The sequence below is a fragment of the Coturnix japonica genome, chromosome 11 (assembly GCF_001577835.2).
Source record: "Coturnix japonica isolate 7356 chromosome 11, Coturnix japonica 2.1, whole genome shotgun sequence".
Taxonomy (NCBI): Eukaryota; Metazoa; Chordata; class Aves; order Galliformes; family Phasianidae; genus Coturnix; species Coturnix japonica.
In genome coordinates, this window is record NC_029526.1 from 9837221 (window position 1) to 9862229 (window position 25009).

The 25009-nt window shown below is 37.8% G+C and overlaps 2 protein-coding genes across 4 annotated transcripts; both read left to right on the forward strand.

The window, feature by feature from the left end:
- The first annotated feature begins 1064 nt into the window (after nucleotides 1–1064).
- NAE1 (NEDD8 activating enzyme E1 subunit 1) lies at nucleotides 1065–12344 on the forward strand. Of its 2 annotated transcripts, XM_015874070.2 has the most exons (20): nucleotides 1065–1174; nucleotides 2202–2305; nucleotides 2399–2459; nucleotides 3271–3301; nucleotides 3900–3971; nucleotides 4106–4185; nucleotides 4576–4685; nucleotides 4997–5106; nucleotides 5660–5722; nucleotides 5978–6041; nucleotides 7116–7207; nucleotides 7763–7822; nucleotides 7915–8048; nucleotides 8986–9061; nucleotides 9405–9444; nucleotides 10422–10508; nucleotides 11073–11165; nucleotides 11571–11685; nucleotides 11758–11807; nucleotides 12080–12344. In XM_015874070.2, exons 1-20 carry the CDS (start codon nucleotides 1119–1121, stop codon nucleotides 12187–12189), a joined length of 1608 nt encoding a protein of 535 aa, XP_015729556.1. In that variant the 5' UTR covers nucleotides 1065–1118; the 3' UTR covers nucleotides 12190–12344. The 2 variants fall into 2 exon arrangements, with proteins under 2 accessions (XP_015729556.1, XP_032302921.1); XM_032447030.1 differs by lacking the exon at nucleotides 1065–1174 and having other exon boundaries at nucleotides 2399–2463.
- A 73-nt stretch (nucleotides 12345–12417) lies between these two features.
- Nucleotides 12418–24342, forward strand: TERB1 (telomere repeat binding bouquet formation protein 1). 2 transcript variants are annotated; one of them, XM_015874068.2, is made up of 19 exons: nucleotides 12418–12489; nucleotides 13043–13101; nucleotides 14073–14183; nucleotides 14383–14511; nucleotides 14980–15111; nucleotides 15589–15649; nucleotides 15726–15841; nucleotides 15956–16078; nucleotides 16558–16713; nucleotides 17374–17505; nucleotides 17688–17813; nucleotides 18333–18514; nucleotides 19239–19579; nucleotides 20388–20449; nucleotides 21378–21470; nucleotides 22522–22686; nucleotides 23180–23257; nucleotides 23739–23849; nucleotides 24098–24342. In XM_015874068.2, coding segments are annotated over exons 2-19 (2166 nt in total). In that variant the 5' UTR covers nucleotides 12418–12489; nucleotides 13043–13055; the 3' UTR covers nucleotides 24100–24342. The 2 variants fall into 2 exon arrangements, with proteins under 2 accessions (XP_015729554.1, XP_015729555.1); XM_015874069.2 differs by lacking the exon at nucleotides 15956–16078 and having other exon boundaries at nucleotides 12437–13101.
- Nucleotides 24343–25009: the final 667 nt, after the last annotated feature.

Below are 25009 nucleotides of genomic sequence, written 5' to 3' on the forward strand. Positions count from 1 at the left end.
GTCTCTATGACACAGATCTGGTGTCACTGGGAAGTATTCACAGGAGGAGATTGTGTCACTTGGGGACAATGCTTTTAGTAGATATTGCTGCATCACTGTAGAGAGATGGAGCTGTTTTAGGAAACATAGCAGGAAGAAAAGTCACTGGGTTCCAAAGTGAATGGTTGAAGGGTACTCCAAGAGCATCTGCTTACGTAACTTGGCAACTTTCTTTGCTGAGCATCTTTAATGATGGCAACACACATTTGAACAACTCGTCATGTGACTCCTTAACTTAATAGATATGAGTCCGATGTATCGTTGCCTATGAGCAAAATATGACAGAAATACAACCAGTTTGGATACAGGCTGCTCACCCCAGAGCCTGTGGAATACAATAGATAGTAGCAGATGAAGTGTTAAAACATTCATCACTCCAGAGCTTGCCTACACCTCGGGTTCTTGAGAGTATCTGGTTTATCCAGACAGCTCATCTCTCTTCTTACATTGCCATTACTGATGCTGCCAGTTTCTAAATGGGCGTCGCACTCAGATGATCCTGGGCAAGGTGGAGCAAGGAGGGACTGGCTCCTGGTTCTGGGGAGCTCCCAGCCTCCACGCACCATTTTTGCTGTAACTTTCCTTTGACTTTTAAAGCCATACTTATGTGGCCGCTTTTTGCCAGAAACAGGGAACTAAGCGTGAAAGGGTAATTCCTATAATTTATGGCTTGTGCAGTGGAGGCCGCGTAATTATAGCAGTCAGCAGGAACAGAACGAGCCAACTTTTGTTTTGGGGAGACAGACCGTTCCACTAAATATTCCAGCAGTTACTCAAGTGTCAGCAGAGGGAAGGATTTACTGTGACAGCAAACACTGAGCATGAGAAGAGGGAAGTTTTTAGGGGGGCGGGGGGGGGGCACAGCATATGGGAAAAGAGGAAGCACTGTGCTGTATTAAAATGTCATCTGTAGATAACTGTGTTAAAATTGCAGTGCTGTATATTTTATGTCAGTGGGTAAATAGCAGACCAAGCAGGGTGGTACATGTGGGCTGTGTGGGCAGCTCTGTGGTGATGAAGGGCTCCTCGGGCCGCCCCGCCCCGCGCCTGCGCACTGCTCGCCGAGGGAGCGTGCGGCCATGGCGCAGCCGGGCAGAGCCAGCCTGAAGGAGCAGCGCTACGACCGGCAGCTGAGGTAGCGCGGCGGGGCTGATGGGGCTCCGCGGGGCCGCATGACCCGCAGCCTGCCCTTAGTCTGCCTTTAGTCTGCCCTTATCCTGCCCGCGGGGCCGCTTGTTGCGGTGCCTGGCCTCGCTATTCGCCTCGGGCCGCGAAGGGAGCAGCGCGGAGTGAGGGGTGGGCCCGAGTGCAGGGCGGTGTGTTGGGGCTGGGCCTGATCTCAGGTGCCTGCTGAGGTTAGGAATTATTAGCAGGAGTCGTAGTGCATCCCTGTATCTCTTCAGTAAGTGCGATTTGTGCTGCTGGGCGGTAAATCGCAGCCCCGTGGGGTCAGTGCTGCATTCCGGGGTGAGTTCAGCACAGACTGTTCTGCTGCTCCGCGTTTGTTTGCGTGTGACCCACCTGCTGCCTTTGTGGTTCTGGTTCCGGCTTGTTGTTAATGTTGTAACACGTGAACAAATAAAAAAGTTTTATTCATTATCTGTGTTCACTATGTTACATATGTGGCCCAGGCAAACTGCAAGGTTGGCTGCCCCTCCAGCCAGCAGCTCAGCACGCTGCTTCCCCTGCTGCTGCACCTTGCTGTATTCCAGCATCTCAGACTATAGAAGTGTATCATTTATAATGGAACCTGTGAAAAAGAAAAAAAAAACAAACATTCGGTTTCACTATTTCTTTCCATGGGCAAATTTTGCCTGTAGAGTGTTTGCAGCCATACTGATGGCTTAAAAGTTAAGTGTGTTACAGTAGAAAAATGTGTGCGTATTTGTATGATGTAGGGGAGGAGGATGGAGAAAATGAAATGCTACTGCACGAGTTGGTTCTTTAGAGATATTCAGCTTTGCCATGGTGAGTTTTCAAAGTGAGGGCTTATTTCAGCTGGTGCTGCTCAGCCCTTCTCAGCAGCAAACAGAAAGCGGCGTGCCATCCTTTCCTTCAGATGGCTTATTTCTTTAAAACTCCGTTCATTCATTTCTCTGTATTCCCTGTACTGACAGAAACGTAACATTTGCAGAATGTTTTATGTTTTTATTCCAATACAGACTGTGGGGTGACCACGGACAGGAAGCTTTGGAGTCAGCCCACGTTTGTGTGATAAACGCAACAGCCACAGGAACTGAAATACTCAAAAACTTAGTGCTACCTGGTGAGTAAATACCAGCGGTGTCTGTGCTCAGCGATGTCACTGCTGGGTTCACATCACGTCTCATTGGTCACATTTCTTTTTTTCCCCACCAAGGTATTGGTTCGTTTACAATTGTGGATGGGAATCGGGTCTCCGGAGAAGATGTTGGAAATAAGTAGGTTTGTTACTGTTGTGTGTGCAGATGAGGAAGTAACGGCATTTCATAAGTTGTTCCATCCCTGTACTCTTTAAATTATACAAAATTATTCATACTGTTAAGCCAGTGTGTTTATAAAGGCAGGTTTATAAAGGCACTGGTATAGTTACTACAGAAATACTAGTAACTAACTTGATAGCTGTCACTGAGACACGAATAAGATTTGCTTTCACCTCAGCATGGTTCCAAGGTGTCTTCCTCAGTGCCATAATAATTTTGATGACAAAATGTATTTTCAATAGCTTGCTGTTGTAAAACCATGACTGATGATCCTTCGTTAACTTTCATAGCTTCAAAGGGTATGCAGCTGGGGGTAGGATAAGGAACGCTGCAGGTTGTTCCTACCAGAAATAATCTGACTTTTCTAATTCTAGATCACTTTCTCATACAGTTCAGGTAGATAGCTACAAATATCTGACCTCCAAGGGGGTTATTTGTGGGGTAAGGATATTCTGTTACATGAAGAAATAAGTGCTAATGAGTCTTTAATGAGCTTAGTGAAAATGAATCTGCAGTATGATCCTGGCTCCTGGGGGGTTTGGCTTGTCTTATTTTTCAGATTGGTGGCTGAGACAGTGGAAGTTTTCCTTAAGAAACTGATCTTGAGGAAAATAAAACAAAAGCAGGGAGGAGAGAAGCGGACTACAATGGAAGCTTATCTTTAGTCTGTGAGAGTCAGTGACAGATTTTGCGCTCCAGAAGAGGCTTTTGATGTTATTTTCCTTAGAAACAAAAATTGATGTATTATGTTTTCTTGTCTCTTTTTCAGTTTCTTTCTTCAGAAGAGCCACATTGGTCAGGTAAGGATGTAACTTTAATGTTTAAAAATGTCTCTAAGTTTATCAAAAGAACAAATGTATTGAGTAGATACCCCTAATACGACATTGGAGTAATTCCCCAAAACACCCGTATTAGGTTAAAAACTCTGCATTCCTAAATGAAATTCCTGTGCTTATTTTTTAATTCTTTGTAAGTGAGAAGATAAACTCAATTCTGGAAAGACTGAATGAAGAAAGTAAGGTCTGGTTGAGAATGTCTTTGGAAACGAAAGGTGGAAGAAAATTGTGGTGGAAGGAGTGATGCTCAGGGCAGAGGCTGAATGGGTTGAAACCAGAGGAACAGGAGAGTACAGAAAAGCCTCGAGTAACTCTTACAGATGCTCCAACAAACCTGGAAGTTTGTAAATAGCTTTGCAGTTGTTTTGTTTTCAAAATGTTGCTGAAACTGGTGTCAAACAAGTGGTGCTGTTATGGCTAGTGTACTACTTCTCCAGATAAACAAAGCTTGGAATTAGCTTATGGAGGAATCTCTTTACCATGTAGCATGTCTAGTACTAATAATGTACTATATGAATTGCATTTCAAGAAGCTAAACCTTGTTTTCATTGCTTGTGAACAGAGTCGTGCCCAGAGTGCTACTGAACTTCTGCAGGAATTGAATAGTGATGTCTCTGGAAACTTTGTGGAAGAGGTTTGGGTTTTTTCCTTTTTCTTTCCCAAGTATTTGTAGATTTATTCTTTTCTTAAATGTTAGTGTTATTACTATGAAATAATGACTAGGTGAAATTTTTATCATCTTACGATGTATTGTTTTCTACTATTCAGAGTCCAGAAAAACTTCTAGACAACGACCCTTCCTTCTTTAATCGATTTAACTTAGTGGTTGCAACACAACTATCAGAAAGGTAAAGACTCATCTGAACTTGTTCATACTCAGTACATTGCCCTCCCGCCCCTCTTACTTACCAGAAAGCAGTTAGAAGTTACGCGTGTCCGTAAGAGAGTCTTCTTTCTTTCACAATTCATTGATGTTTTTTGCTTAATTATCTTCAGAGCATTTGTGACAATGGAGTTAAATATAAATAAAACAATGGATAAACACATTTCCAGGCTATAATACATTCCTGCATGAAATTACTTTTTGTAGAGAAATGAATTGTGTGTGCTTAGAATCACGATAGTGGAATTCTCATAGAAAACTTTTTACATATGTAGTTTGTACAGGAGTTGACTTCACAGTTACCTGTTGTTGTTCTCTGGTATATCTGAAGAAGTAATTGTCTTTTTCCTTGCAGTACAGTGCTACGTTTAGCTGAACTCCTCTGGAATTTTAACATTCCTTTGCTGATCTGTAGGACTTATGGACTGGTTGGTTATATGAGAGTCATCATCAAAGAACATCCAGGTTAGAGGATTATGGGTTTTTGAGATCGTTTTCCATATATAAGGTCAAAAACTTGTGAGATATTCAGTATTTCTGAAGTGTCTCATGGTTTGCAGTTCCTCAGCAATATACGGTGAAAAATTCATAGGAACTATGGTCTGCAACAGACCTTGTTTCAGTTTTACTATCTTCTGATGTTAAATTTCATGTACACAAGACACTTTGAGAATCAAGCAGTTAACCCAGCAGGTGATGCACTGCTTTTACTGTATAGGTGTGTGCTGGGGGTTGTGCATAAGACAATGAAATACACTGTGTAACTTCTTTCACAGTTGTTGAATCTCATCCTGACAATGCATTAGAAGATCTGAGGCTGGACAAGCCATTTCCAGAACTGACGGAGCACATTCAGTCTTATGACTTGGATCACATGGACAAAAAGGTTGGTATATGGTTTGCAGTATGTTCCCTAAGACGTACCAACACAGAACAGGGATTCTGTGAGAATGTCTCTTGGCAGATGATTTATTTTGGTGATGAGACTTAGTTAAACAGAGGTAACAGTGAATCAGTCACAAGACACTGCTTTTAATGTGTGGCCCAAAAGTTACTGTCTGTATTTAAATCTCTAGCAAGGAGCAGATCTTAGGAAGAAAGGAATACTGAAAGATTTTTCCTTCCCAACACACTTTTTTTAATGACGAATGATTTCCTTACTGGTGCAGAGCTTTGCAGTGTGGCTGTTTGCTGGAATATGGAAGTTCCACTTCAGAAAAGCTCCACTTAGCTCAGCCACACTTTCTTAAGGCAAAGGAGTAACAATTTGTGTGACAGTGGTTAGGAAATGTTATTCCAGAATCAAAGCGTGGCACATGGCATGTGTGTTAAAGTAGCAGAAGGGATGTGAAGGTTTACATTTAAAGTAAGGTTGCAGTTTGTCTCTTGTTTCTGTCTCTTCTAAACTTGACAGTAGTTTCTATGCTGTTCAATTACAGGACCACAGCCACACTCCATGGATTGTGATTGTTGCCAAGTATCTAACAAAATGGTTCAACGAGGTATAATGCAGAACTGGGCAAATTATTTGCCTATTTTTATGATTTTTATTTATTTCCACTTCTGTAGAGTTGTCTTTTCTAAAGTAGCTCATTGTTTTGTTAGTATGTAAAAAGATGGAATAATAAAAATATTACTAATTAAAATACAAATGAATGTATGTGAAGTTGGTCAGACTCGTGGGATTTAGCAGTCTGAACACAATGAAGATATTGGGAGGTATCTTTAATACAAACTTATTCTGTTTTTAAATTTAGAAAAGTGATCAGTTGCCTAAAAGTTACAAAGAAAAAGAAGCCTTCAGACAACTGATCCGGCAAGGTAATATATAGCCTAGGAGTTCATTTGCTATACTGGTAGAAATGTGTAAGGTTAATTTATGAAAGTCTGCTGATCTGTTTTTGCAACCTGTTTGCTTTATGCAGATTAATCTTAAGATTCCCAAATTTGCTTACAAAAACAGTTTAGCACGGTTCTTACTGCTTAAGTTCAAGAGTGTGTTTTGATTTGGGTGGGAGGAGAGGCACTGAGAACATCCTGCTGAAAATGTTGATAATTAACACTGAAAATGTGATAAAGAAGGAAGTAAGTGGCTTTTGATGTTACTCTTGCTACTGACTGGAAGCACTTTGTTGGTTGGCTGAGCAAATTGTTGGTAAGAGTTGCAGTCCTAAATTACTGGTCAAGGGACAGATTATAGAGCTACTGAATATATTGCAGTCTGTGAACAGGCTTCATTTGCACAGGTGTTCCAATTGAACATCTTTTCCAGATGATAAAATAATGAGATGTTTTTGACATCTAGAAATATGTTGTCTTAAATGGTTGAGAAACGGTGTTTGCTCATCATTTAAACATGACCTGCATGTAAGTTGCTGCTAAGAATTGCTCTTTATTATATTTATATAAATAATATAAATAATATTTATTTATTATCCATAGTGTTTGACTGAACAGTAGTGGCTAAGTTTGATTAAGTTAGTATTTTACTGACTCCTTTTCTTGATTGAGGTTGCTGTCTGGATTCATAAGCATTTACCTTAAAAACAAACAAACAAACGCCCCAAAAAACAGAAAAGTAAGACAAGATCAATTAATTTCTTGTTTAGATGCTGCTTCAAAAGAAATTACCTTAATTTTGTGATTGTGAAACTTAATTATTGCTCTCACAGAAATAGTTGTTATTCTTGTGGTAAATAACTTCTATTTGACATCAGCACGCTGTGTATGTGGTTAGTTCTGTCAGTATGTTTTGTTTGATAATTTCACTTTTTGCTAATAAGGTTTTTATGCCTCAGATCCATCCAATACCAACCTGCTCTGTTGGTGAGACCAAAGCACTGAGATGTCATCTGGGGCATTGTGATGTGTGGTTTTTTTTCTTTCTTCAATAAGGTATCTTAAAGAATGAAAACGGGACTCCAGAAGATGAGGAAAACTTTGAGGAAGCTATAAAAAATGTGAACACGGCATTAAATACTACAAAGGTAAAATAAACATACAATAGATTTAAAGTAATGTCAAATGTTTTACTGTTTCAGAGCATTCACTTTTAGCCCATAGGTTCCACTTGCAACGTGGATATGGAGGTAAAAGAGGATTAGTACAATTGTGAAACTGAAGTATGTGCAGTAGAATAGACCTGGACCAGGTGACTCTGTAGCTTAAGCAAATTGAGAATTTGCATGTTCATGAAGGGAAGCTGCTTTGAAAGAATAAGTCAACTACCAGAGTTTGTTGTTGTGTTCCCCTCAAACTTTTACAGGTCCAATCTGCAAAGGAGATTCCAAAAGGCAGGTTGCTATAATAAGACAGAATTAGCAGTCACTGGTTGGGAAGATCTTTGCTTTTGAGTGCATTGCTAGGGGTCAGAAAGTGTTCCTTGAAGTTTGTGCTGTATCAAAACTGCTGGCTATGGTATTGATTCTATAAAGAAATGGAAGTTTGCAAAGGAATTCTGGCTAAACAAATTCAGTATTTAACTTGTATTGAGGTAAAATCAAGTAAATGAAACCCAAATTTGTATTTATTTTTTCTAATAGATTCCAAGGTATATTGAAGAGATTTTTAATGACGATTGCTGCATAAATCTCACAGAGCAGGTAACGAGTAATTAAAGCTTTAATACATAAAAGTAGAAGAAAATATTATAAATAAAACTTAAAATGTGCATAACTTTCTTGTGTGTTTGTAGTCTCCTTCCTTCTGGATTCTGGTTCGAGCTGTAAAGGAATTTGTGGCAAATGAGGGGCAAGGGTGCTTACCTGTCAGGGGCACAATTCCTGATATGATCGCAGACTCCGGTAAATTTATCAAATTACAAAATGTGTAAGTATCCTTTGTGTTGTGCTTGCTGTATTTTTTAATAACAAGTCATCTCTATTTCGTTAGTTCAGATCTGTATTTAAGAAACAAAAAAGCCCAGCACGTCAAAGGTGAGAAGGGGGTGAGAAGGCCCTGCACTTGGTTTGTCTACTCCTATCTCCTGTCTGGAACTAGGGCATAAGTTTTTTTCCGTGTGCCCTAGTGTCCTTAAGTACTGACTACCTTTCTTAGTTTCAGATGTAGTAAAGACCTTCCTACTGATAAGATATCCCATAACCCAGCTGCTGCAGTCCAGAGCCTTTACTTAAAGTCATTTATTAAGCACACTTTGGTTTTGTCCTTGAAAAAAATTGCAAGTCTGGTTACAGAAATACTAATTTCCTAAATACTTAATTCTAATCAGTCTACTTAGAAAAAAATGTTTAGTAAAGTGCAAAGACTTGGGAATGAACACTAATTGCAAATGCTAAGTAGCATTAGCATGGATCAGGATTTTCGGAAGGCTATCTTTGAATATGTTTCTCGTCAACATAAACATAATGATCTCTGTACATCCTGGACATTATGCAAATTATTGGGCCAAAAAGACTCAAGTGTTACTGTATTTTCAGAAATCAATGAAACAGTAAGAGCCCAATGAAGGACATACAGCTGCTCTTATAATACTTAATATTCTTATTCCAACTGTTTTAATACTGTTTTTCGCACTAATGGGTTACTACAATGGTTTTGCATGTAGCATGTAAGTCAACAGCTCCGCTCTGACAAGCAGTTATACAGAGAAGTAATAAGTGCATGCAGGATCTTGAGGTGGCTCTCTTGCATTTGTGATGCCTTGTGTCTTGTCTTTATGATATACACCAAAAAGAAATGGTCTCCTCTGTGAGATCTAAGATATAGTTTTATGCTGTTATGATTAAGACTATTTTATTATTGACAGATACCGTGAAAAAGCAAAGAAGGATATTGCTGCTGTGGGTAACCATGCTGCTAAATTGTTACAGTCCCTGGGCAAGGTAACTACAAAGATATGGTATTTCTAACAGGACATAAATGTTTTTGTTGTTGTTCTGTACAGGTCTAAGCCAAGAGAGACAGATAAGAGCTTAATTACCCAACTGCCTTGAAAATATCCAAGTAACTTCTAATGGTGTTTATTATCTATTATCTGTTTTATTTATCACTTTTGGTCTGGACATAAAATAAAATCAAAATGCACAGATGTCTGCATTATTCACTAACTGAAGAACTTGTTTTAAAAGAGTGAATAGTTATTTCTCAATTAATGTATTCATGTCTTTGAAAACATGGTATGTTTGGCCATTGTATGTACTAGAAGTAGTATATTCTCTGTTCTAGGCACCTGAATCAATTTCGGAGAGAGAACTGAAATTACTTTGTGAGTATGCTTGGATTCCATTGCCGTGATTATGAAAATAATGAAATATTCAGGAATGTTTGGATGATTGTGGAGTTATTAAACACAATATCTCAATATTTGAACTTTTCAAGTATTTGCTGAGCATTTGCATCCCTCATCTTCAGTGGAGGTGACATGCTGGTTATGATTCTAGGAAGGCTGGCTTTTAAATAGCTGCAGTTCTTTTCAGGTCCAGATGACAGGCAGCAGCTGTCCTCTGCTTCCTGTGATTAATACATCATTGCTCATATGTGATGCAAACTGCGAGCTCTGTAAACTTGTGTTCTGCACAGGTAAAACAGGGATGTAGGGAGGAGGAGCAGTAGGGAGGAGTGCTGCTCATGGCAATTCAGGTTATCTGTTTTGAACAGTCATATGTGTGACCACACAGCACCTGATTCACAGTGCCAGAATCATCTGGCAACTGGAAAGTTCTGCTGTAAGCATGTCACCAAGAGCATGCTGCGCTAATTGATCTTTTGCTACCTTTTTGGAGCTGTAGGAAGCAGCTGCACATTGGTTCTGCTTGTTACAGTAATACTGGAGAAGAACCTTTTTACTGCTTGTTCTCAGTTAATATTCTAACAGTACAGCTATGTGTTAGATAGTGGAAAATGGGGAACCCATGTTTGTTTTCAGCGTGGAGGAAGACAACATGAACCTGATGGCTGTCGTGGGTAAATTACTGTAAAGGAGATGCACGCACTGTGGGCTGTTATATTAACACAACAGTTATGTTTAGAATCCAGAACCAAATAAGCAAAAAGTGGGTCTCTAAATGCTTGTGAATTGTAGATGTAAATGCTGTCTATTACTTAGTAGTTTGAGCTGCCAGAAGAAACAGAAGCATCAGTGCAATGATTAGTTTTGCTGTTTGATTTTAACAAATGAGAGATGTGGATTCATACATTCAGTAACTGATGATAAATTCAATTCCTTCTGCACCCCCTGCTTAGGCAGCAACTCGGCTTTCCTTCGTGTAGTGAGATGTAGATCTCTATCTGAAGAATATGGTTTAAACACTTTTAACAAGGATGAAATTAGTAAGTATTCCTTTTTGACACATACTTTAACATAAACGGTTTGGTGGTCAAAGTGAATTACGTTACACGTATACTGCATATTTCATTATGCAGTTTTATAATTTGGCATCCACTGGAATTGTTTTGTCAACTTCAGAACGTTGATCTAATTTTGGTTTTGAAAAGTTCAAAGCTGACCTCACAGGTCATTGTAGGTTTATTCTTTATTTCAGGCTTTATTTTTGATAGCACATAAATAAAACACTATTTGTCTTTAGGATTCTGTTTTCTGTGTGTCAGTTATTTCTGACTGAGCTGGAATGGTGCTTTTGCCTGACTGAAGAGTTAGCAATAATTATCTTGGTCTGTCACTGTTTAGGCTTTCAATGTGTAATTTAAGAAGTAGTTATTGCTTAGATAGATTACTATACTGTGTGCCGAAAGACCTGCTTTATTATTAGACATTATAACTTGTGAATCATGCAACAGAAAATGTATCTAAGGGAAATACTTGATTTCAGGTAGTTCAAACCCTGCCTTTTGCCTTGCTATCTGTGCCATAACCACTTCTCTTACTGTTTTCAGTTTCTAACATGGATAACCCGGACAGTGAAGTAGTGTTGTACTTGATGCTGCGGGCTGTTGATAGATTTTATAAGCAGCATGGTAGATATCCAGGTATGTTTGTACAAGTTATGTTAGCACAAGACATATAAAAATCCAATAATTAATACAATACGAATTAAAAACTCTGTGTAAAACACTTGTTGTGTTTCTGTTTTCATATTAACACAACTTGAATAATGCACAAATTGTGTTGAGGTTATTTTGGGGGAAACTTAAGGAATTTAACTAAATTGATACCACTGATTTGGGTTATGTGATTTATGAGTTCAGCTTCACAGCAATTTGTTATTATCATGAGGAGCACCAATAGAGTGATTAAATATTAGTCTACTATTACTAATATTAGTTGGCTTCTTGTCTTTTTCTGAGAAATCCTTAGTTAAGCTATGTTTTAACCCCAATAATTCTGAACACAGTATTACAGTTCTATGATGGAATGGTGAATTTATTTTCCAGGTGTCTACAACTATCAGGTAGAAGATGATATTGGAAAACTGAAGTCATGCCTTACTAGTTTCTTACAAGAGCACGGGTTGTCTGTAGTGGTGAAAGATGACTATGTTCATGAGTTGTAAGTATAATAACCATAAGAGCCACCTTGTGAAACTGACCCGAAAATACTGACTGTTACTTTGCTGTCCAGTTGTCGCTATGGAGCTGCTGAGCCACATGCTATTGCTGCCTTCATGGGAGGTAAGAATGCTGTTGTGTTTCTGAGGCTCATAATTAACAGAGCAACCTGCAATTGTACCTCCTTGCCTTGGAATCTGTTTAAACCATGGTCTTGACAGAGCTAATATTGTTATCATAAACTGTTGTCCAGTTTGTTTGTTCTACAGTTGAGACCTCTTTAAAGGAAAATGTGTACAGTGTTAGTTCTGTGTTAAGTGTGGCTAAATAGCTGGTCTTTGTGGGGCTTCAGGTAACCTTGTAACTACATGACGTGTTGTTGTTGTTTTTTATAGGAGCTGCTGCTCAGGAGATCATTAAGGTCATCACGGGGCAGTTTGTGATCTTTAACAACACCTATATTTACAGCGGGATGTCCCAGACCTCAGCCACTTTCCAGCTGTAGGATGACGATGTCGCTCCGTTACCGCCGAGCGGTGCTGCAGCGCTCCGTTCATAGCGCTGATCCGCGGCGGGGCGGGCCGTCGGGCGGTACCCCGGTTGTCATCTTTGAGTTGTATTATTTTTTTTCCCGAGGACGAATAAAATGATCTCAAATCCAGACTGGAGCCGCGTTGCGGGGTTGGGCCGGGTGCCGGCCTGAGGCGGGCGGGCGGGGCGGGAACGGCGCGCGGCGGGAACGGCCCGTTCTCCTCAGGCGGGAGGCGGAGCGGGGAGGGGCGGCCCCGCTTTGTGTAGGACTTTGGTGAGCTAAAGTAGTGCCACGGCTCATTATTGCCTTTGTTTTGGGTACTAATAAAGCAGTACAGTTTTGGTTTAGCAGCGGTAGATGGACAGTGTTGTACTGGATGTCAGATGTGATTATGTAACATTATGTGATGATCTCATTGCCTTTTGGCTGATTACAAAATTGGCAGCCTGCCGTAAGGAAGATCCGAGGACATTTATTACGATAAATAGCAGTGCTGGGTGTATTTTTTTAATTGTAGGTGGGGTTTTTTTCTTTGAGCAATTCCACACTGCCACTGTAGGTCACCAGGCTGCTGCAAAGCATTAACTTCCAAAGCCATTGGCATAACACAGTAGCTATAAAGACTGTCCATATGAAATAGAGCATTTCTAAAGGAAGGCTCTGCCATACAAGGCCATATTAAACATATGACAGCATAAAACTTGAAAGCTGCAAAAGACTGCATTTTTAAATAGTAATAATAAAAGTTATTTAACTCACTCTCTGTATGATGCTACATCTGCTGATGTAAACAAAAAGGAAATGCTTTTTTCCTTGCTTGCTGTAGAACAAGAACAGGGATGCAACCAAAAATGGAAAGTCAGAAGGTTCAGAAAACAAAGTGTGGTAAGAAACCTGAAATCATTTCCCTTAATTACCTTAATCTATTTTACAAAGTTTCAATGGATTATGACAAGACTTGCCAAGGAGGGTCAACTGTTAGGGAAATGTTCTTTTTATTTGTCAGATTTTCAGATTCCTGCCTTGTTCAAACAATAAATAATATTACCACCAAGTCACTTTCCTGCTAATATTTACCTATTTTTTTTTCTAGTATTTTAATTCTTAAAAGAAACCCACAACTGCGCATGTGCTTTAAGCTATGCAGTATCTGATGCTGCCAATTGAGTAAATAGTCATCAAATAAATAATTTCATCATAGCAAAAAGTCTAAGAAACAAGTTAAAACAGTCATTCACCTCCTTGGGGTTCTATGTAGTTGCCCCTTTCCCAAATGCTTTTTATTAACCTGCTAATGTAAGCATTAGGATCAAGGTGCTACTTGGTGCGCTAAGTGATTCAGCCTTTAAATAAACACCATGCAGCAAACCTTGGCATTTAGCTTCATCCTCCTGGATTCTCCTGCTAGTGCACTCAGGTTTTCATGACTCTGTGTTCTTCACTAAATATACTTAATGCAACTTGGAAGTGGAAAACATACTTAAATAGTAACTTATATCCCATTTACTAACAATTATTGATATTTACAATAAAATAATAATGAAAGTCCAAAAATATTGAAATTATGCTGTTACTTTTAGCAGAGTGGTGCTCGAATAACTAACTGTGGATCACACTCAAAACACTATCAATAGAGATATCCACAGTGGGATGTTGGTTATACTTGTTATGTATGTATAGATGTATGAAAGTGGTAGCTCCATGATTTTCTTGCTTTTTTTTTTTCCTTTAGATTACGTATCCATGCTTCCCCATGGGTATGTAATGTTTTGGGGAAGTTTTACTTTAATACTAAATAAATTTATATGAAGAAAAGAGAACACTTCATGTGAAGCTTCCTTTTTGTTTACTTTTAGATATGAAAACAGATTTGAACTTACTGGTTGAATGCCTTAAATATCAGATGGACTGCCCTTCATCTCAGAAAGAGGCTTTGATTGCTATCTATTCCATTTGTCAACAAAACAGTAAGAACCATTTTTCCCTTGGAAACATCACAGTCATTTCCATTTGCAATGTATGTTAAGAAACTGGTTACTACTGTGGGCAGAAAAAGCATTAACCAAAGGATGTAAGACTTCAGGAGCTATGACAGCTTAAGACTTTCTTTTCATGCAGTAACAAAAACGGAATTTTAATTTTTGTCCTTTTTTTTCCCTGTTGTAGGTGAAGCATGTGAATATTTACGAGAAATTGGTGCTTTGGGCTTTATAAACGATCTTGCAAAGTCAAGTGTTCATGGCATAGTGAAGGAAGCAGCTTTATTTACACTAGGAATCATAATAGAGAGCAACGGTAATAAACACTACTATGTGTATTTCCAAGTTGGCCACGATAATATTATATATCTGCTTATGCTTTGTCTCCATTAAATTTTTTGCATCAAAATTTATGTCACAGAATAATATCACATAGTTTATGTGAAGGGCAGCAAATGTGTTGCTGTTTCAATGGCCACCCCAAGATTTGAAGAAATACAGTTAGGGTCAATATATCTGTCTTTGTGTGACAACAGGCAGCTCTGCTTCCTCATTAACAAGTGTAATGACATGCAGGCTGTTCCAAAGTTTGCCTGGGACCAAGGTAATTTGGAACTGGTGACAGGGGGAAGCCCTGAGTTCCTCTGTTGTCTCGTTTTGACTCCCCTGACCATCTGTTGGATACCTCTGAGCATCTATTTACTGTATTAACAAACTAATTAAAGATTGTAGATAGTTTGCTTTAGAGCTAATAGAGATAATGGTTTTTATTTTCTGGTTTCAGTTTACTGCCAACAAACTTTGTGTACTTCTGCATTGTTTGAAGATCTCATTTTATTTTTAACAAATAAGGATTCTGGGGTGAACTTGAAAAGAATGTCTATTTATGTCATCTTAGCACTGGTTTCAAATAATAGTAAGTGTATTTTTTCTTCTGTTCTAACACATTTTACTTACATTTCCTTTTTATGTTTTCCAATCTGTGTGATGGAAATTTGGAACACTAAGTAATGCTTTTGTAAAATTGATTTATCAGGTTGAATGTAAATAAAGCTGAAGTATAGAACTATTTAAGTTGGAAAAGGTCATCAGTGTAAATAAAATAAATCCAAGTGAATTGTTGCTTACTGGAATTTCCTTAAAAAGAGAAAAAATATTGCAGTTCTAACAATGTAATTACAGTTTTAAAAAAATATATAACTCAAACCAGTGATTTCTGAGAATGTGTAGAAAAAGTGAAGCATAGAATAGAGTTGAAATGCATTTGCCAATGTGTTTGTGTGATTGTCCTTTGAGGAGAGGGTCCTACATGCTTAGGGAATGGAAAATTTAAATGCATGGGTTAGACTTGACATGGAGATGTTGTTGCATTCTGCTTTGTGTTTGCTTTTAGAACGTGGCCAAACCTACGTCAGAGAAACAGGCTGCATTGGTCTTCTGCTGCAGTTATTCAGGTAAACAAACAGTTGCTGTTCAAGCAGAAAAAGTAATACAGTATTTAGGGTTGGTTTGCTTTGTGTTCTTAAACAGAACAGCTCTTTCCACACCTGAGCTGAATCTGTCAGATGAAAATACGAATCGCTGCCACCAGCTGTGGTCTTCAGTCTGTAGCACTCTCTGTGCCTGTGTTAACAATCCTCAGAATGGTAAGTGCTGCTGTTTTAAAAACCATGGTAAATAAGTTTTGTTTTCATTTTTACAGTTCAGCTGAAATTTCACATTATGCTTGGATTTCAGTTTATTTGTTTTTACTTTCCCAGAAGCTAATCAAAAGATTTGCTGTTCAGTCTTTCCATATGCAAAAGAGCGGCTAGAAAGTTGCATGGATCCAGAGATAGTTCGTCCTATTTGTTCATTTCTTGGCCTCACGGTTGCAAATAACTGTAAGATAAAACTTTAAGCAGTTTTTGTCTTGTGCACTTCATTCAATGCTTAAATGTTTAATTCCTTTTTTTTGTCAATCTGCAAATTCATTTGCTTCTCTTACAACTGTTACACTGAAAACTTGATTCTGTCACTTTTTCTCACACTGCACTGGGCTGCAGTTTAGAGAGGTCAATGAAATCAATATGTGAAACTTACTTTACAAATACAAGTCACTACTGCATCTTGGAGAAGAGTGAATTTAGGTGGATTTTGGGAATAATGTTTACCATTTTTATGCACGTGTTTCATCTTAAGACAATTACTGCATTTCTCAGCATGAACATATATCCAACTTCAGATCCTTTATGTGGGTGTAAATGATTAAAATGTGCATGGGGAAAAATAGGGATGGGCTTAATGAAGAAAATACTTAAACAATTTGATACAATTTGAGGCCTGTAGTACTTAAGACATGTTTTTTCCTTTTCTCACTAAGCTCCTGTGCAGAAATACTTTGTTTCTGTTGGAGGATTGGATACCTTAGCTCAAGTCCTTGTCAAGCTGGTGCATAATGATTCCTGTCTGAGTCCCTCTAGCGCAAAACTTGCAATAGTGATAACAAAGACTCTGGATGCCTGCATTGCTAACAACTGTGAGTGAAAAGACCGCTGCCACTATCTGATACTTCCAAAATGCATTTTATTCAAGTCTAGTTTGGTGAAAATGTGGTATGGATGGATAGAAAAGGCAATTAAGTCAAGTACATCCAGATCCAGTTTGTACTGTAAAACCTATCGAGTTCAAACTCCTATTGGGATTGATTCTGATAATCTTAGGTGGGATAGTGAAATAAACATAAGGAAATTTATACTGAGAACCAAATTAAATTGCTGGTGCTAGCTTTCTGTAAGTTGAACTGAGAACTGGGAATGTGGCAACCTTGGGTCCTGCAGCTAGAGCTGTGCTTTTTCAGGCCTGTGTCTGTACTAACAAGCTGTGCAAGCTCAAGCATAGAGCTGCATAAATGAGAAGTGTGAATATGGTTCCTGTTATGTCTACAAAGCATCGTTACTTCCATTTACTGGTGATAGTTCAATGAGGTCTTTGTGTGTTCCATCAGAAGAGAAAAGGGCAGTGCTGGTTGTGAGGAATTTAAGTTGTTGAAATGAAAGTAAGACAGAAGTGAGACTGCTCAATTCCAGGGTTTTTAGAGGTCTGCTGAAAGCTCCTTTAAACATTGTTTTGTATTTGAATTCTACCTGTTTATTTATTATCTGATAATTTTTTCATGGAATTATTTTCAACATGGTAGCTGCCATGACTGTTGTTTTGGCGAAGTATCGCACTGTGTCAGAGCTGCTGAACCTTCTGTCTAATGACACTCTGGATACAGGAGAGAAAATGAGCATTATTCTCACAATTGGGCACTGTACTGAAGTCTGTGGTAAGTTGTTTTTTTTTTTTCTTTTCTGACATTTATACTGAATTCTCATACATTAGCTGCTTCAATGGTATCATTTCATCAAATTTGGTAACCCGAGGGGATATTCTATTAAAATTGCTTGTCAGATTAAGTGCATATGAGGTTGGAACTAACTTGTTTTCATTTATAACTTCCTGTTTTAGAAGAAAACCAGTGTGAACTGCTTAAGAACAATGGTCTTCCACTTATGATTCAGGTATTAACTGAGTCTCAAGATGAGGAGCTACACAAAGCAGCTACTTTTGTGCTGCAGAACTGCAAGAAAATGAGTAAGCTTACTGTTACTGCTTGAAAAATGAGAGGTGGTTTTTGTATTTAAGTTAACTTGACTTTCTAGATGATTTTAAGGGTAAGAGCTTTGTGGTTCTGTGTACTCAAAGGTATTTATTTTCCGCATGGAAGTTGTATGTTGTCACCATAGAAAGATTATGGTACTTAGGCAGAAAAAGTAAACGTTTCAACAATGCTGCAGTAATGCATTTGTGTAACCTATATGTGTGGGTCCAGTCCATAATGTTTTCCATCTATACCTGATTGTGTAATATGATTTCACCCCAAATTAGTGCTCTATTCTGTATATTTAGAGACTAAACCAGTGGATAATTAGGCCTGTAATCACCAAAGCTGCAATTATTGTCGTATTTTAAAATGTTACTTATTTTTAAAGCAGATTATACTGTCAGTTATCCCAATAAGTTTTTTTAATTAATTGTGTAGTACTGCCAATGAAACAGAAATTCAGTGCATTCACTGATAAAATTTGGAATGTTTATTTTTGTTTTATACAGCTGAACAATTGTCCTTGAAAACAAATGAGGAGTCCCTAAATGTGAAGAATGCAGAAGAGCTGGAGGTGGACATGCAAATCAGAGAAAGAAGTCAACAAAACTACTGGAAGAAAGCAAAAGACATTCTGCACAGAATAAACTTGATTGAAAAAGAACACAATGAGATGAACATGTTTATGAAGGTAAGGTAAAGCTGTACAGATTTTCTGAGACTAAGGAGCTAAAGGAAATAAACCATTAAAATAATTACATTGTAAGTTAGGAAATGAGAGGAAACATTGGATGTATGAGAAACTAAAACCTGCAGCTTTTACTGTTATTGCACGTAATGCGTGCTTAGAAATACAAACTTCAGTGTGCAGTATGATCAGGAAATGCAAGCATCTGTGTTCTTATGAGCTATTTAATTGTACAATCAGATTTTCTACAAAGTTGAGATCATTTAGGTTAGAAAAGCAACAGCTTGATTTTCTTTTAATTGCTAATAGTTTTTATTTATAATCTTAATATTTGCGTGCTTGAAATGTCCATAATTGTACTGCTGTGACAGGACAGCTAATGGACAAATGTGAATACAAAGTATGGTATCGTTATTATGTATTTTCTCTGTGCCGTGTAACTGGATGGTATCCCTGATTGTGGAATAGCAACTTCTGTGTTATTTGGCTGGATCTTACTGTAATCTTAGACTTTTCAAGTGATGTGTTTTAATAGCAAATCAATTACTTCAGCCTGGAAGAATGACTTAGTAACTACCCCTTCGACTCTTCTGGCAGCTGCGCTGTTTTGTTGGCTCTCAATTCAGTCAGGAGTTCAACTGGTCTACTCTAGTTAGTATTGTTAATCAATCTATTTAGTGTTTTTTATAGAGCTTGCTTAGTCACTAACAGATATTTTTCAATAAAGGAAGGAGTGCAAGGAAGACTGCTTGACAGGACTTCAGAAGCCAGTAATGAAGTGTCAGAATCCCATGAAGTGAATCCCAGTGATACAAAAGCACGTATAGAAAGAACACACAAAGAATTATGTGGTCCACAGTTAACCTCTAAGTTGGATGATCGAATTCTTGCTCTAGCTGTAAATTCTTCTGCACTGACTGTGAATCCAGTAAATGCTTCTGCTAGACAAAGTAAACAGTGTGATATTCCACGTTCAGTTTATGGGATGCAGGCAGACACTGCAATTCGAAGTCATAGAGTAAATGAAAAAACAGCTCGTGAAAAAAGCCAGTCTGTTCTTCAAGTAAGGTAGGTACCTTGTTTTGAAGCAGAACTGGTAAGTTGCCCTTGATTATGATTTCCCACAAATATCAGCCTTTTCAATCATCATTTATTTGCTTTGTCTTTTGCTACAAGTGAAAAGCCCTAAATGGTTTTTGTCCAGTGGGAAAATATTCCATGCAAGCATTTTTGACATCAGAAACCAAAGATTTATAGAGTCTGTAGTACCATCTCCTAGAAACTCCCTTTTTCTGCATACATTTATTATATTGTGACTTCATGGTTACTACAGAAACTTTTAAGCACTTTGGGTATTTTCCACATTACTTTCATATGAATTCTACTTTGCTACTAACTGACATAATTTCTCAGAACTTCTTTATTGTTCTAGTCTTTGAAATGCAAACCCCTTGACAAGAGAAAGATACATGATTGTGGTGCCACAGCAATGTGTTGGTTGCATAAAAGCAGTTGCTACATTGTGTGCCAACTGTAGTATTCTGCAAATGGTGGGAGTTTAATGTGTACTAAACAGGGGCCAGAATTGAAAATGAGTCTGGAAGCCAGCACGTGCTCTGCAAACATCATATTCCTGATGCTAGAACAGACGTGGAGCAGCACTGCAAGGAATGCCAGTCACAGACACTCAGTAATATGCTGCATACTTTTTGCTTGGTAACTTGGGCTTAATAGAATAGGTAATAAAGAGAGTATATTTTTTAGATTTTTCTTTGATTTTTGTTTAGCGTGCTTTTTGTTTTGTCTCTGCAGTATGTGTATTAATGTACAGTTAAAAATATGTTTTAAAATTTGTTCACTTTGTTAATCTTTCTAGGAAAGGTTTACTTCAACAACCAGTGAAGGCTATTAAACATATGAAACAGGCAAGCACATCAGGTATAAGGAGCTAAACGTATTATTTTTAGACAATTTTGTTCTTAATTATAATGCTGACTATAATTTATAATGCTGACTATTATCACTACTTTTTATCAGGAGTAAACTATAATTAAATGACAAAATACATAATGTGTATTCTATAACTGGAAAGTTTTGGAATTTTATATTGTACACAAATTTACTGGGAGAGTATTTGGTCTGCTTTTATTGTAAGACATATTTTTCCTTTCTTTTTTACCTATTCTGATGAATGTCTTACAGATAAATATTTGAAATTAAATCTGAATGCAGTCTATAGTGAAAAGTGGAAGCCCTTAATAGAAAAGGTTCAGGGGAAGTGCTTTTGTTCTGTGTTTGTAAGAGCAAGGATTTACATTTATTTGCGTTCTTTCTCTGGGGTATTTTTTTCAGAACTAGGATCAGTCAAATCTTTACTCATAGTATAGTTTACTATTAATTGATAAAGCCATTTGTTAGCTTACTGTTTGCCAGAATGGTGGCTTTACAGGGGTCCAAGCTGATGTCCATATATAATTATTTTAGACAGAGAATGAGTATTATTCCAGTACTTCACACTTTGAGCATCTGATTCTAAATATTGATAATATTAACAGAACTTCATTAAACAATGTAAGCTTACAGGGTTATTTTGGTCTGTTCAAGTTCAAACAATATGCTTCATTAGGAAAGTGAATTAAAACAGGAAGCACTGAATTAAATGTAATTATTCTGGATTTACAAAAATGTCAATCTGATCCATTTACCTTCAGGAATTTCTGTTCAAGTTTTTTGCTGTTATGCCAATTCACCTTTCCTAGTCATCTAATAATAGAAAATACAGAATATCGGGATGCTCATGTGTGATTTCCACAGGAAATAACTTGCATTTTCTTCCTAGTGTTTTTTTTTTTCCTTCCTACTTTAGACCAACATTCATTCTACTCAGAGATGACCAAAAAAGAAAAAAGTAATTTGATTACAACTGCATCCCTTAAAATGACAGATTTCATGTGTTTAGGTAAGTGTCTCAGGTCTTTCTTTGCTAAGTTCAGAAAAGAAGAATTAAAGAGCCAGCAATTCAGCAAGAGAACTTGACGTTACAGAAATTACTTGTTCTATAATTTTTTATCTGCTTCCTTTCCTTTTTCTGCATTAAAAATAAAACATATATGTTGACACAGAGCTAACCTATACCAATTTTGTTTAAAGTGTCTTTCCTCGAGCTTAAAAGAGCACATTGTAGCTACAAGAAAACTTAGGAACAGCTGTTTTTTTTTTCTTCTTTTCTTTTTGGAAAGAAGGAGGGAAAAAATGGAGCCCTCTTCAGTTTGCTTCTGTATTCATCCAGCTAAGCCTCTAACTAGTATGCAGTTCTTATGTTTTTTTGTTGTTGTTGTTTTTCCTGCCTTACTGCTTTTGAGTACAGGTAATTTTTCACAGCAGCCCATGTCTACAGCCTGTAATTGCTCCATCTTTTCCTTTGTAATGTAACCATGGTCCACCACTGGTTGTGAGAATGCTGCTGATATTCTGCATTTCTAAGTTGCATAACTAGCAAGAAGAACATGTAAGAGACACTAAACTATTAGTTAGCATGGGATGTATCCTCAGAAATAAACAGGAGGGCTTGCTGAGAGGGCAATGATAAGCTAGGTTTATCATTTATTTAGATTAATGCAGATAACTTACCCCGGGGGAAAAGTTTCAAGGTATACCAAAAACATCTGTTATGTTTTAGCTCCTACTTAAATCATTCTGTACAAAGAGAATAGCATCTTTCCTGCCATCCCATCAATATTTTTACTCATGTAGAGGATCTGTGCCTTACTTGGTAACTCTGGAGTAGAAATGCATTGTGATTTGGTTCCAAATTTTCAGGTCGTTCTGAAAATGCATTGTTGGAGAGAACAAAATAAGTCTTTTCAAGAAGGTACAGAAATAGCCTCTTTTGAGGTGTGCAAATGGAAATTTAGGGGTTAATTGTAGATCATATTCAGCAAAGTGCTGGATTTTACAATAACTACCACGGTAATCATGCGGTTATCTCTACAATCTCTATTTTTTCCCAGGTTGTACAACAACAGGACTGTCTTTGAATAGCAGAACTTTTAGCAAGATGTTGCAAACTTGTCCATACCTGTGTGGCCGTCACAGAGTCATTCTGGAAGCAGAAGAAAGATATAAAAAGAAACTTCAGAAATCGTCTGGTTCTAACAGACATGCAGCTTATGCGAGTAATTATTTTGTTGGTTTGTTTTTTACTTACTGTCCTTATTCTTTTAAATTGTGTTTTGAGTTCCAGACTCATTTGGCCGGATTCTGATCATCCTACTCTTGTAAGCTCACTTGTTCTATATGATTTACCACTAATTTGTGCTAAATGAGGTTGGATCCAGCCATTCCTGTTTTGAGGAGCTGGTGTACTTAAATCTTGTACTTGAAGCGGTGGTGAGTTTTCATTGCAAACAACGCTCTTGTTTACCAGGGTTAATCAAATATTAATAGATGAGAGTATACAAAGTTGAAATGAATGTGAATGGGTGAACCTCGTAAGAAGCTTGTTTTGTTCTAATATTAACTGCTAAAGGATGTAAGAGGCTTATAATTCTTAATTAAATAATTTTAATTAAAAGGGCATGAGACGGTTTTATGGTTTGAAAGAGGCATTTAAAAAAACAAACAACACGTTTTCTGGCATTTTTCATGGTGTTCATTGATACTTCCTAGAAATACTGCTGACTCCAGTGAAGAAAGGAAAACTGCGTGTAGAGACATCTTTGAAGAGCAAACAGGATGATTTCCAAAGTAAGGCCTGAATTTGGAAGTTAGTGCAAAAAACACTTATTGTCTGAGTAATTCTCTTGAAGGGCTTCACCACAAGAGCTTGTGGGTACAGAGTTCTAATAAAGTTCTGTGGATTCTGTCAAAAATCTGTCAATGTATGTTCTGTAATCGTGGAGCTATTACACTACTTCACAATTAATTTTTCTGGTACGTTGTTGAATCCTGTTAGGATTATTTTCATGCCACCTGCTATAATTGAATCTGTTTTGGTGCTTTAAGGTATAGAAAGGTAGTCAGGATCAGCACAGTGCATGTGGCCGTTACACCAATATATTTCTCCTGGCAATTAAACATTTTCTGAAGTTTACTGGATTTTTCAGTCTTTCTCACAGACCAGGTGCTAATATGGTTGAGAAGATCCCTCAGCTGTAGTTCCTGAAATGTTGCCTGTGTTTCACTGTTTTTTTGCAAGTAAAATATAGAATGTTTTGTTGTTTTTAAGGTATTCTTTTGACTCCTGTTAGAAAAAGCAAACCCAGTGCTTTGAATAGACATGGACATTATAATACTCATTTAATTGAAGAATATAACTTGCTACCAACATATGAAAAATGTGAGTATTGCCAGAAAATTAGTTCTGTGATAACAAATTTTACCTTTATTTCACGTTTAATTTGGTGTGTGCTCCTTACACAGGGGACGGTCTATGGATGGAGTAGACAGCATTTATCTGTACTCTGAGTAAAGTGTGTGTGTGTTTGGGGCTGGGGGTGGTTAATGGCAACCACTGACACTGAAATCTCCTAAATAGTGCTGTGCTTTGTGATGGTTGCCTTGATGGTTTTATCTCCCATCTTACAGGAGCAAGAAAAACAAGGATCATCATTAAAGCCTTTTGAGAGCATTTTGGATTTGGATGCAGAAAGTTGAAGAGCAGCGTTATGAGCAGTGAGGTACAGCCACAACAATCCCGACTTTAGGGAATTTAGATGAGTTTGGACTCATTTTGTGCTGCTTAATGTTCATAACAAATCGTTGTGCTTTGCAGATTTCAGTTCCTTTGTAAGTCCTTTATAAATAATGCCAATAAAGCCTTTACCAGTAACGATTACTTCTAGTTTTTAAGAGTTTAACCTCCTTTGTAAACCTTTGGTTCAGACAAAGCCAAATTGTCACATAACCTTTTTAGTTTGCTTCACCCTACTTGTAAGAAAAGGCTTATCGCTAAAATGCCGGGAGCTGATGAGAAGCAGGTTCTGGCTGCATCCTCAGCACTGAGATGAGCAGCTGGAAGACTTAGTCACAGGTTTGGGGTGCGTGGGGTGAAAATAGGATACACTATAAACGTGTAGGAGGGATGCAGCCAGGTCAGCAATGCAAACTAGCGGTTAGCAGAAGTGATTGTGGAGGTGGTAAAAACCTTTCTGATGGTATCAAAACGTTTATGATATAAATGCTGGGAAGTACTGAGTTGGACAATGCGGTTTGTTGGAGGAATCCACGTGCTGAGGGGAACTGCTGGGCACAGCATTGGGTGCTTTGAGACAACAGGGGTTATAGAACAATCTTTTACATTCTTATTTGCAAATAATTTTGTGTGGGACAGGGTAGATCTATGGCAGAAAGCACCAAATGTAGAGTTGAAAACTGCTATGATGCTGATATAAAAAAAATAGGTCTTTTTAATGGTTTTCATCCTTTGCACTTCATTTTTCTTACTCAAATACTCGCGCAACTGTAAAAATGCCGTAGGGTCTGACTTGCTAATCGTCT